Source organism: Sphaerodactylus townsendi, linkage group LG09 (assembly GCF_021028975.2).
Source record: "Sphaerodactylus townsendi isolate TG3544 linkage group LG09, MPM_Stown_v2.3, whole genome shotgun sequence".
Lineage (NCBI taxonomy): Eukaryota > Metazoa > Chordata > Lepidosauria > Squamata > Sphaerodactylidae > Sphaerodactylus > Sphaerodactylus townsendi.
The window spans coordinates 58,010,997-58,024,590 of NC_059433.1; the positions used below are offsets into that span (position 1 = coordinate 58,010,997).

The following is a 13,594-nucleotide window of genomic DNA, read 5'->3' on the forward strand; positions in this document are numbered from 1 at the left end:
CAACTGATTTGTCGGCAGAAAAAAATATTCTTCATTACTGTGTGTGGGTGTGAAAGCTGAAAATGAAGAAAGTTGACAGGAAGAAAGTTTATTCATTTGAAGTGTTAGAGGAGAGTTTTATGGATGCCATGGACTGCCAAAAATCCCGAAATACCCAACCTGAGATGGATTGGCTGAGTAAAAGAAGGCTTTTAGTTTTCAAGCCATGAGCAAGGCTGTTAAGGACAAGACATTTTGGAGGTTGTTAATTCATAAGGTTGCCTTCAAGCAGGGGTGACTTGATGGCAGTTAACACACAATTCACCTTGGGAATATCTTCCCGCTCGAAGCTTACCTGGCACCCACCTTATTTTCTTTCATTTATGCATGTTCAGGATTTAAGTTTTTATTTTTAGAGTCTGCCCCTAGCCTGAAGACTGTTTTATTAACATTGTTTTAGGCTGCTAAACGTTTTATGCTGTTTTGATGGTCTGGCTGGCGTTTTTATGGTTTATTCTATGATAACTTTATGATGTTCTTAATGATTTTATTGTCTTGCGCATTGTAAGCTGACTCCAGCTGAGAAGGCATGTACCTTTTTAAAATAAATTAACACACCTCAAATGGTGATATAGTCCAAACCAAGTGCCACTGAATCCAGGGGGCCTTATTTTGAGTAAAAGATAGATCGGATCGGTTTCCAAAAGGCGTTCTTTAGCGCCACTAACCTACCCAAAGCCTTTTTCTTTTCTCACGGACAGCTCTGGACATTGACTGGAGCCCCACCTCTTTGCCTGTCCCCGCCCGCCCCACCGCGCTTTCTTTTTCTGACTGTTCAAGTTTCCCGGTGAGACTCTGGCCAAACACCAGCGCGCGCCACGACCACGCGCAGATGCCCTGTAGTCGCGTCCACTCCGCTCCGCTCTCGTGCCTCCGAACAATCAGCCACGCGCCCCCTCGGAGTTCAGCCAAATCACCCCCACGACTAAAGAAGCCCCGCCTCCTTCCAGCCCCGCCCCGCCTTCGTCGCGCCCACTCAGCCTCTAACAATGGCCCCCCTGCCCACCCTGTTTGGGCCAGCTGGCCCTGAAGGCGCTCGTCCGGTGCGCTCCTGTCGCGCCGCTGGGTTCCCTTCGCTTCCAGGCACCTGCCTGCCCCTGCCAGCGGCTGCCCCCTCCGCTGCCGGCGCGCGGCCACTCGCATCGCCCCTCTCTCGTCTTCGCCGCCGACAACGCCGGCTCCTCCGAGCCCCGTCTTAGCCATTCACAAGTCCCATTCATAGGCTCTCCGAGGCGAGACACGCGCGCCGCCCTCCCGCCCGCCTTCCCCTCCCAGCCATACGCCCACCCTCAGCCCGAGCCCTCCCCGAGCGAAGGGGCGCAGTCGGAGGCTTCGCTCGGCGGCCCGCCTGCCCTCTCGTCTCCTTCCCCGGGGCTGGGGGTCCCTCTAACAAAGGGAAGGGCTGGGCGGCGAGCGCACGAGGCAGGGGCCGGCCGGCGGCGGGGTCTGCCCGAATGCGGCGAGCTTGACCGAGGCGGGCAAGGCAGAAGGGGACGCGGCGCTTCCACCATGGGCTGCTGCACCGGGCGCTGCACTCTGATCTTCCTCTGCACTCTGCAGTTGGTGAGTTGCTGCCCTTTGCAAAGTGCCCTGTTGCAAAGAAGCATCCCCCTCCCCATCCCATCTTGACCGCCCTGTGCCTACTGACCCCCTCCCGCCCAGCGGTGGCTCTCGTTGCCGTGACCGGTCGGAACGTGAAGTAGTAAACCTGCTCCTTTTTCTCACCAGTCGGCGCCCCTCAGGCACTGTCAACTCTTCTGTAGTTGTTCCTTTCTCACTGTCTTGAACAACCTCCATATAATGGTGATAAAGGGGGCTCTCAAAAGCGGAGGCTCTCCCTCACCTCTTAGGCATTATCAACTGCCCCGGGCACAGGTTATCCCAGGAATGACTGAAGCTGCGGCCAACCTGTCCCCTTTGCTTGCTTAGGTCCTATAGACCTATACAGTCTGTCTGCTGTGTGAAATCTCCCATCTCCAGGAGAGCAGCTGCAGAGGAAGAGGAACAGAGACTAGTGGATTCTCAAGTGGATTGACGCTTGATTTTGTCACGGTTCTCCAAGGATTAATCCCTCAGTAGGGAGCCTGTTTAGCAGCTGGCTTTGCCTTTCCCCTTAGGATCAAGAAATAGCAGGATCTTGTGTCTATTTTTTAACATTTGCTACCCAGTGTGCAGCACAAGCTTAGCTGTAGGAAACTGTGGTACCGGAAAAGTCACTGCATGTTTCCCATGGAAAAAAAACACATGTTACCCTTTCATGGTCACAGTAATGGCAGATTAGTTTCTTATTCTGATTTAAGTTGTGATTATGTGTGCATTTAAAGATAAAGGTCATTGTGTCTGACATAAAATGTGTTCCGTTTCTGGATTATTATGGGCTCCCAGAGAATAAAAGGGCTCTGGGGTGATTCTTGTTCATTGTTGAAGATTCTCTATGCTTATCAGTTATCTTGGACTTTGAAGGTAGACTCCTGTTCTGGGTTTTAGTTCAAGGTAGCTTAAAATATCTTGTGTGTGGAAGAGATTTCGTGAGTCCTACACAGTGTAGCTCCCCCACACTTGAATCAGATGTATAAATTTTATGCAGTTCTGTGGAAACCTCTCTTATTTGCATTGTCTCTGTTTGACAGCTGGGTGCTATAACTGCTTCATGATCAATATGAGGTCAAAGTGTTCAGACAGTATTGAGGGTCTGGTAATGAGGGAAATGCATGCCTTTTAAAAAAAATGAGTTCGGGATTACAAGGTGAGATTTTAACTCTACCCGGCAATTTCTTTTTCTGCCCAAAGTAGCATTTTGTGACATAGATTTTTAAAATGGCATTTTTGCAGTATATTTCTTGTAACTCTGCTCTTTATTTTCTCATTATTTTCTTGTCTTTGAAAGTTACTGACTTGTTTTCATCAAATGCAGGGAGTGGGGAGGTTTGAACTGAAAAAAGCAAAATCAAGACATGTTTCTGGCTACTCTGTTGGGGGAAATACACAGTTTTTGTTCTGAGTAAATCTTCATTGTGCCTACATGTCCAAAAGGTTGTAGTGTTGTGAATTGCCAGATCAACTGCTGCTCTGAGTAAATATGTATGCATGTATTCATGCATGTATGGTTCAATTCATTTCTACGTAACTGAGTTTTCATTGTTTACTGAAGTTCGTATATTTGCTTCCATGAAAATAATTGTTAGAGAATTTAATTCCTAACAGGATACTTAAAAGAGCATTGTTTTGTTGGTGGCTGGCTTTATTTACTTAGTTTGTCTATACCCCTAACATGTCTCTCTCATTGACACCCTTGAGTGGTTACATAGGCCTATTATGCACAATATGTCTACTGCATGGTGGGATCAAAAATTTTCGTCGCAGCAAGATTTCTTGTATGGACATATTTTATGAAGCCCCACTTTCACTTTCGGTTCTCTCCATGGTGAGATCACTTCTAGCACAATTTTAATTTGCTCTGCCATCAGAGCGGAACAGATTTGCCAATGAGCATAACTTTGCCCCAGACATCTTCCATCCCCTCACAGTCAGCTTACCTAGCTTTATCCTGCCATCCATGCTTTCCCCCTCACCCCCGCCTTTCATGTTGCTAATTCCTTTCTGCTTCTTTAAATGCTTATATCGTGATATCGATATCTCTGTACAGTAATATCAGAGAGGGCTTTCCCAAGGAATAATACAAGCAGGGTCTCTTTTTGGCTCCACCCCACCTCCCCCACTCTACTTCCACCCCACCCCCACCCCCAATGATCAGGAGGGCTTTCAAAAACTTTATTTCAAACCAGCCTTTCTTTTTAAAAAGCCTTTCTCTTCCCTGCTGCAGCAGTGGCAGGTAGAGAGAGGGTGTGTGGGGGGAAGAGAGGTGGAGAGATCTGTGCCTTTAAAGCTGATTTGTTGGTCTCAGTTAAGAAAACCAGGAACTGAGAGCTGGCAGAGTTCAGCAGACAAACTGTGCTGCAGGCTTGGGCTTCCTTGTCATGTGTAAACAGGGAAACACAAGGAGGCCCCACTACAAGTCCATTGAGCAATGAAGAGCCCCAAGGTAAGCCTTCCATGCATAATGAGCTATGGTGTAGAACAATACAATACAATAGCACACAATATCTAATGAACAATGCAACAGGATTACAATTACAAAAAATTACAGACAGTGGGAAAACGTATCAGAAATATGTCATTATAGTCCCATATTATAATTTCTACCGACTAATGGCTTGGGTCATGATCTGGTTTAGCTGTCAGTTGTTGGGATGGGAAGGCGAAAATAATACTCAAAGATTTGGTCTTGGATGTATTTGGGATTAAATTGCCAAAAAGCAGTAGCTGAATCTGTTTAGAGCAGGATGTAGAAATGTAACGTAGGAGCAGGTGATGTCTCCTTAGAGCATGCAACAGAAGTGTGATGAGTTCACTAGCCCAGAGAACTTTTTCCAACATGGCTTCTCATAAAGTATTATAAGTATAAAGTATTATAAAGCATTGTACCAGGGTCAAATGCTATACCTTTTTGATTCTTATTGTCACGTTATTTTTACACTTTCATTCATGGACTTTGATTTGAGGGACTGACAAGTCAGACCTGCAAAAGACCTGCTTTAGAATAGGCTCAATTTTATAATAGCATGGAATTTAATGGCGCTTCAGGGCTGATAGTGAGCTTATAATTTTTGAACTCCTTCTCCCCGGCTATTTTGTACAACAGTTTTTCTTAAAATTATCAAGGTGTTGCCAGAAATGATCCTGAGAAGCGGTGATAGTCCAAGCTTCAGCTTCTATCTTTATTATATGGTTATCTGTAAGACTGTTCACCTCCCTCCTACAGCTCTTGTAAAACTAGTTTATTTTTTGTTTGTTTTTGGCGAGAGAAAATAATACATAGTTGCACCATTACTCAAATGCAAACATTTCTCCACAGGTGGTTCTCTTCTCCCACATATCATACTTGGAATTCACAAATTAAATGAGATGCTTGTACATACAATCAAAAGAGGTACAGTCCTCACGGTAGAAGTTCCACTGTAGATGCCCAAAGCCTGTGCACAGTTATATCTTCTTCAAAGGGGTACTTCATAAACTTGTAGTTTTTCACTGAATTGTCCATCAGGAAGACTGGAAAACCTTCAAAACCTAAATATGCTACAGGCAACTATCACATAGTAATTCATGGTTAATTGTCTTGTATTTTGTCTTAGCTACGCAAAATTCCTAATCAGGTATTATGCTTAGTTGGCAGAATAGTCAACTAAACATTAAAATATGATAAGGTGAGGAACATGTGAATAGTTTGTTCTTTCCATTGTATAAAATCATTCTTGTACACTGATATTTACCTGGCTGAAGACCTCTACTAATTACAATGTTAAATTTCAATTTTATTCATCTTGCTGGTGTAAGAGAGAAAATAAAGAGTGATAACAGGCCATTTTTAAAAGAAATTATAAGTCAGCTCTGAAGTGAAAGTATTTACTGTTTTGTTGGATTTCTTGGTAGCTATAAAGACTGTAAGTACTGCATGTGAATAGCCCCCATAATATGTAGAAGATTGCATATAAAATGCTTCAGAAACGTACTGTATTTTATAACAAGCCCATCAAACGATCAAACAGCTTTCAAAACTAGTGCCATAACTACTTTCCTCTGTTCTAATAAGACGTATATTATTTAAACCCTTCTGTCAAATTCCACTACCATTTTAGTGACTGGTAAATTCCAATAAAGACAAATGCTTTTAGAGGATCATCCTTTCATTTAAAACGATAAAACTATAGTACCCATATGGTTGGGAACTAAATTCTGATTTGGTAGACAGCAACAGTGAAAAGTTCAGGATATTTTGAGAGGAGAAACTAGTCGTGGCATTGAATGGATGTTTACTGAAATTGTCACCACTGTGTATGTGTGCTGGAGATCCGTGCAGCCCAGACTTCAAGAGTGTAAAATGCTTCTTACCCAATGGCATACCTGGGCATTATTAGCATTTGTCTTATCACTGACTTGAAAACATTATCAGTCTACCAAATCACTTTCTTTGCTACATGACTTTAATGCCCAAAACAAATGATTTTGTGAGCAAATGACCCCTTGCTTATTTGTGCTTGAGAAAAGAAAGCCTCAGACTACTAAGAAAACATCAGACCTTTCAAAAAATGGGGGATTTAACTGCTACTACAATAATGAGTCTCTTATGCAAAACGATGATCATAATCTGATGGCCTCAACTGACTAAGCCAAAGGCCGTTTTGGCTGAACTTTTCCAAACAAAGAGCAAGTGACCCCTCCTATCTGGAAGGAGTAGAAAGACTCCTCATCCAGAATCTTCCAGCTGTAACAGATCTTCCCAGTGAACAGCTGTCCTGGGAAACAGCCTTGAACAGATAATCTCAACTGAACACAGCCTGTACCTGTGAACTTACTTAGGCAGAAAGTTTCTCACTAGTGACCATAGTCTTGATACACAAATGTGTGTTTCAGAAAAGTTATCTGAATGAAAGTCAGTGCTTTATGGGTTTGTCTTTTGGCTGGAACTGAACATTTTTCATACCAAGTTTAAGATGTTTCATTTCCCTCTTGGAATGCATTGTTAATAGTTTCTGTGTTTGGAGTACGCACTCTAAAATAGAAGACAATGCTCATGTCAATATAGAATGGTCTAGTAATTTCCTTGTCACATTCAAAAACTGTTATCCCAGGTTTGTTTTCCATTGTGATGGTTTATAGATGCATGTAGGAAAAAGAAAATTCAGGGTTGCTGCAAGGTGACATCAGGGTTTGGAAACAGTTCTGAATTATTTCTTTTTTTTTTAAAAAAAGTAGTCTTTTTATTTCTTTATATGTACATATTTGGGGAGATTTAATAGTTTGTATGAATAAAATGATGTTACTTTTTATCACTAGATGTATGTGGTTTGTAATAACATGTCAGAATCTGTTTGTGGCTCAGAGCTGGTGTTAATCTGGTGTCACTATCACTATTAAAGTCACTATTATGATTTTGAAGAAGCTAGATCAGAAATCAAGACTCAGAGGCAGAATGACAAATTCCAGACCTAGATTAAAAGCACAAAATTGCCACCTGTAAATCAGGTGACAGTTCCAGGCACCAATGGATTGCTGAACGATGTTTAGAAAAGGAAAAAGTGCAAGAGTAAGTGGAATGCACCCAGAAGAAAAAACAGTAATTGTGTAACAGACTGGACATTTCAAGCAGAGGCAAACAGAAGGGGTGTGTGCAACGGTTTGACTCATCAATAACACAGGGTAGAATAAAGTGGTATTTTCGAGGCATGAACAAATGTCTGTTGCTCTTACTAATCTGCTGTTATTCATGGTCAGTACCATTTGTTTCTCCTTGCATGGATTCTCTGGGATGTGAAAAATTGCTTAGAAGAGACTACTGCTTAGAAGAGACTTTTACTGTTTTGTACTTCCTCCATACCCTCTGTGTACATATAACCCCAGCTAAGGAAATCTGATCACTAAAGGGCCAGTACTATGCTTTCCCTTGGCAGTCTGACAATTGGATCTGTAGATGCTCAGTCTTTCTGTTCCCCAGCTGTTCTGTTTACTATAGATGCTCCGCCTTTGTCACAAGGTACCCTGTTTCCTGTCAGGTATTGAACATAGACATAGAACAGTTGCATTGGCTAATGACATTGTAGGTTCTGTTATGGCCCTGATGACCCCCATATATTATTGCAATATATTTTCTTTAAAATCATATTGGCAGAAGCCAGTTTTTACAGCACCTCTCTATGTAGGTAGCAGCATGACCACTTGATAGCAAGCTAAAGGTCAAAGGTTTGCTTCACAAAATCTAATCAAGGGAATGAGTTACTCCTGCATAACCTGGAGGTCTCATTTTGTTTAAGGGCATGCTTGATTACCACACCTTGCTGAAACACTGTTAAGACAAAGAATATGGAAAGTCACCTCAGCATCAGATACTGCATTTCCCTATCTCCTCTGGAAACCAGGTCAGCAACAAATGGTTGCTTCTCTGCATTTCCCTCACCCTTTGTTATGACTTTCCTAAACCACTCACCTCACCCCGGCCTAAATGTCTCAGCCAAATCTGAATATCTTGGGCAGTGACTCTAAAGAGTTAATCTGCATGGAAGCCTTACAGCGTTTCCTCGTTTAGCTTAACAAAGCAATTTTGGCCCCATTGTCCCGGGCTTAGCAATAATTGAGCTGATTAACTAGCTCTGCACCCCAAACCCAGCACAGATGTGAAACTTGGTGCAATTGGTTCCTTTTCCCGCCAAGGAACGATCTACCCTATAAAAGTTTAGTTCACCTGCAACACCTTGTTCATTACGAGCCTGTGTCTCCCTTGGTCTGGTCAGTGTGAGACATGATATTGTCTTCTACTGGGTTTCTGTGCTTTGGCACTGTGGAGATCCCTGCAGCTTCTACTCTCGCTTTTTGCTCCTTAAGATCAGATTAAGAGTAGCAGTTATCCACTTACTGCAAGTATACTTCCCAATTCCCTCTCTATCCTCCCACCTACTTTCCCAACCTTTTTATATACTAGGAACTTGTGTGTATGTGCTCTTATGCCTTGCTGTATGTATGCTTTTTAAACCAAATGTATATAAATATTTTGAAAACTCAATTTGGACTCTTGCATTATTCTGCGCAATGCTCCTTGCCAAATCCCTTCCCCATATACATAGTCTAAAATATCCCCTCCTGGCCGCCTCTCGTATTGCTAAAGCTGAGTGCTCATTCCCTATTTTAAAACCATATGTGTGCTGTTACACTCTTAGCAGCTGGTGGAGATTCCCTTTAATAAATTTATAACCCCTGTTCGGCTAGGTAACAGTTCGGTTATAGTAGCCTGGGAAGGGAGTTAAAGTCAAGCTTAGTGGAAAATCTTATGTTTTGCATGCAGAAGGTTTGGCTTCAGTCTGCCTGGTTCCCATGGGCATTCCACTGTCAGTCACAATTAGACATTACTGAGTTAGGTGTATAAATAGTCTGGTACAAGACCAGTTGTTTGTCTGTTCCACACCATGTCCTGATGTGAATACATTTTGGTGATCATCTATTTGTTGGTCAATATTATATCTATCATCTCAGAAAAAATTCATGATCAACTTAAAAACATATTCATATTTTTCTTAAAATAAGAACATAAAATTTTAGAACATATTCAGATATTTATCTTTTGGGATTGAGAGTTCAAGTTCAGAAGTTTCTTATGGAAATAGTTAGCCCAGACTGGTTATCTTGTTTCATTATCTGATGTGTATGGGATTAAAGATACCTGAGTTGTGCCAACTGCTTTTGGTCACATAAGAACATAAGAATATAAGAACAAGCCAGCTGGATCAGACCAGAGTCCATCTAGTCCAGCTCTCTGCTACTCGCAGTGGCCCACCAGGTCACAAGTTGGGAGTAAACTTGTGGCCCCATCACTGAAGGAGTAAAGAGATGATGAGGTGGAAACCTCACTACACCAGAACATACAGAGACAATAGACAACTTTCTGGAATGAAAATGGCCACAACTTCATGGCTTCCAGCAGCTGTCAGAGCCTTGACACTATGAGGCAGTGGATTCTGGCATCAGTCAACCCACCTGCTGGCCAGTATATTTATTTATATACCATCCCATCTTACCTATTGGGAGGGCAGCCATGGGGTGGCAGGATTTAGGATTCCACTTGTGTTCAGGCCACTTCATGATATTGCATACCACCTAAGGTGAGGGAGCCATGATAGCTCCTGAGTTGTCCATGTAAGCTCTCAGTCCAAAATCTTTCTAGTAGATCCTTGAAGTTGGGGTGGGGGGGGGGATGGGCATGCAGGGCACTTTCCCCCTGGAAATGGATCTGGATGTACAGAAAAAATCCAATACAACACCTCCAAAAGCTTTGAAGCAAAAGGAGGGATGGCTGGGGCAACCCATGAGGTTGACTGAGCCTGGCAGTATGGTGGGGCTCTAAATAACCCTGCTGGGCACACCAGAGGGAAACCTCCCTCTTTGTGGTTTGCCAGCCAAAGTCCTACTCTCCAGCCCAGCCAGGAAAACCTACTTGGCTAAGCCAGGGAGGGAGGCCAAGGAGAGCCCTTGTAAACGCAGAGGCTTCTTTTACCATTTTCCACACCACACCACCAACCACAGTCAAGCCTTCCAGCTGCGTTGCTTCCTTCTTCACCAACTCAGGACTGCGGACGGGGCCACAGTGAGTCTGAGCCCTAAGCTTTACACCTTACCTGCCTCTTCAGATGTAGGATAACTCTGCTGGTATTTACATTATCCAGGCAAAGAAGAAATGAGCCAGTTGTTAATTCTCCATATTCTCATTTGCAACATTGTAAATGTATATTTGAGGTGAATTTTAAAAATGCTTAGTTTACCCATGTCATTTGAACACCACTAACAGGTGTGTTCTCATGTCTGTATCAACCTGTAAATGTAATTCATTGACAAGTTTGTGAGGAACTGAATGAAGAACATATTTGAAAGGCTGTTACTGTTCTGCTGTAGTTTAAACATGCAGAAATAGATGAATATGGATGCAACCCCCCACCCCTTCCAATCTGGATTGGGCTTCCCATTATAAATAATGCATTGTTGTTCAGTCAGTAAAAAATTAGATTTGATAAGGAAGTAAGCATTGCATATATTTCAGTTTTCCCCATAATGTAAGCTTGTTTTAAAAAAACAATTTCCTATGGCTTCAAAGTTTAGAAAGTTTACATCTCTATATGAAGCATTCAATCATAGCTATCTCAGTGTAGCATACATTACATATAAGAGTATTATCTTCAAGGCTACAGTGCATTTTACAAAATGTTTGTGTTTTGGTTTCACATTTTGCACTGGACAAATGGCAGTTTGGTAAGAATGTTGTGCTAGAAGAGACTTTATTAATCCATGAAAAACTGATTAATAGAACAGATATTTGGTGTGAACCAATGAATCTCAAGACCATTCTACTAGATAAGAATTTCTCCTTTGGGTAGAGAAAAGAATTACAAACATTGGTGTCAGGGGTGAATTGATTAATAGCACTGACAAGTGTAATGATAACAGGAATTAGTCTGTTGTTTTAATTAAGGGAATCAGGTGTTGTTGTACCTTATGAGCCCAATTTCATTGACGCACCTAAGTATTTTTATGGAAGTGCTTCTTAGTGAAATGACCTCTGTACAAACATCTTTTCCAGGGTAGGTTTTTTCCTTTATTGTTACTTGACCAATTATTGATGTATACATCATTGTAATTGGGTACTTAAAGATAAGAATAGGCCTAAACTAGTAGGAACTTTCTAAGATGAATGCCAGTTCAGCCATGTTTGTGAATAAATTTAATTCAATACTTATAGTAATAGATTCTTATGTGGAACTGCAGATATTAGAGTCACCAGATTAGTTATTGAAGCTCATATTGTTGGTAGCATAGTTTGGTCATCCATGGTTTTCATTTCTGATGAAGCAGTTTGCAGTTGGTGACTGGTGACTGTCATTCTTCCCAATAATATTCAGTGGTCTCTGTGATGCATTTGAGAAGCATGCAAACACTAAGTTATCTTAAAATCATATTTCTATTTATTTTGCTATTTAACTTCATTGATACCACTCTCCCATGAGGGCTCAGTGCTTCATGTTGTTCTTCTCTTCTTTGTTTCGTCCTCGCCAGAGTCCTCTGAGGTAGGTTAGGCTGAGAGTGTGAGACTGGCCCAAAGTCACCAAACCATCTTCTATGGCAGAATGAATGTTCAAAACTGAGTCTCCCAGATCTTCGTCTAACCTAAGATTTTCTGTGTTCTCCTGATCATTATCTGGCATATCAAAAACATTTTTAGACTCATCATCTTGATTCTGAGCAAATTTAACTGTTCTGTGTCATTTTTAGACTTGTCTGCTAATAAAAAATGCCATGTTATTATCCTCCAGCATGGTAGGTTATGTGAAGGCAGGTCATGGAAAACCAATTCTGAACTTCTCTTGCCTTGAAAACCCCACCAGGGGTCACCATAAGTCAGATGTGAGTTGATGGCAATAAAAGAGGTAAGTTAAGAGTTTTGAGGTGAAGCTAATGAGGAAACTAAAGGGAAGGTGTGAAATGGAACATTTGGCCCAAAAAAGACTGTTCAGGTCCTAGTGAGGTGCATAACTCCTTTAGTGTTAATGTAATTGTATTTTCAGGTTTCTGTGAATCAAGTTCTGATCAAAAATCTTGTAAAAAAGTTGGTGGGTGACATATTTCTATTTATTGCTTAGCCTCTATTAGGGGGTGGAATACTTGTATTTCTCAGTCATACTCACTTAGAAGTGATGTTCCTTAGTGAGCAGCTTCAGTGTACAGTATGTTACTTGAGGCCATAAAATACTTTAGGATATAGGATATTGCTAGTTGCTGCTGTAATTGCTACATAAATGGAAATCGCTTGCTAAACATAAAATCAGCTTTCCAAACAGATGTGTGTATTAAATAGTTTTTGAGCTTTGTTAAGACAACAGGCAATTAGATTAAAGGAGGGGATGAGATTAAGTGCTAGTGACATTCTCAGGTGAGTATATCAAAGCCAACCCAAAACTCCTCTGACAGCCCTATTTTTAATTCTTCACCCCTCCCTCTGTAACATTTACCTGATGTAACTCCACAGTTTTCATGCCTCTGCAAGCAGAAGTCAATAATGTGGAAGAGGAGCCCATTGCTATAGAAGTATTTGCATCTACAATTCAAAGGAAAACAAATCCTAAGAAAATTTTAACATCTTAGTATGCTATATGAATGAATTTTACATGTAGTCAATATAGTGTATCATTTTCAGGAAGGTTACAATTATGTACTCCTTCTGTTACAGTGAATTGCAGTTCCTCAGTGCAAAGCTGGAGGCAAAATCACTGAATTTGGTATACTTCCCTCCTTTTCTCCCTTCTGTGTGCTCAACAAAATCTTTCTGAGCTCTCTAAGAATCTGTTTCTTATGGTAGTTTCTATCAAAGTAGATAAATCTCCTGCAAAGAACCATTTGGACTATTTCCCCATACTATCGCTTTTCAATTCAGGGCAAAGGTGTGTGCCTTTTCCACTTCTGTATGAAAGAGAAGAAGCTTTAAAAGGAAGGGTAAGAAAGTGGTTACTGTAGTACTGGAGGATGGCAGAGAACTACTTTTAATTACTTGGTGAGTGACTGACCATTCCCAAGAGACCACATGTCCAGGGGAACTCATGTTTTTAAAAGAGCATGAAACAGGTTCAGAAGAACTGAATACTTCCTGATTACATGTTCAGCTCTTTACTTGAAATAGCAGAGGATAATATAATGTCCTGTGTCTTTTAGAAAGTGCTGGACCTTTTAGGATAAAACCATAATGACTGCAACCATATCACTGAATGTAAGTGCACATACTGTCAGATATGACTATTAGATAAAATCTCTGAACCATTAGGAAGCCAAGGAGAAAAAGTTTTTTTTTTCTAATCTGAAAATGTTGTGGTTGAGAATGGAGGCACAGAGGCATCCTTCGGGGAATTTTTCTTTCACACACAAATCTTCCAGCCCTGCTGTCTACCATTTCACTACTATGGCAGTTTCA

General features: G+C 41.5%; 1 protein-coding gene across 1 annotated transcript in view; it reads left to right on the forward strand.

Annotated features, from left to right (window-relative positions):
• The first annotated feature begins 1,030 nt into the window (after positions 1 to 1,030).
• The window catches only part of NKAIN3 (sodium/potassium transporting ATPase interacting 3), a 243,862-nt gene continuing 231,298 nt past the window's right edge, over positions 1,031 to 13,594 (forward strand). The window contains exon 1 of the mRNA XM_048508266.1: positions 1,031 to 1,602. Coding sequence (XP_048364223.1) covers positions 1,549 to 1,602 — 54 coding nt within the window. The 5' untranslated portion in view covers positions 1,031 to 1,548. The remainder of the gene's footprint in view (positions 1,603 to 13,594) is intronic.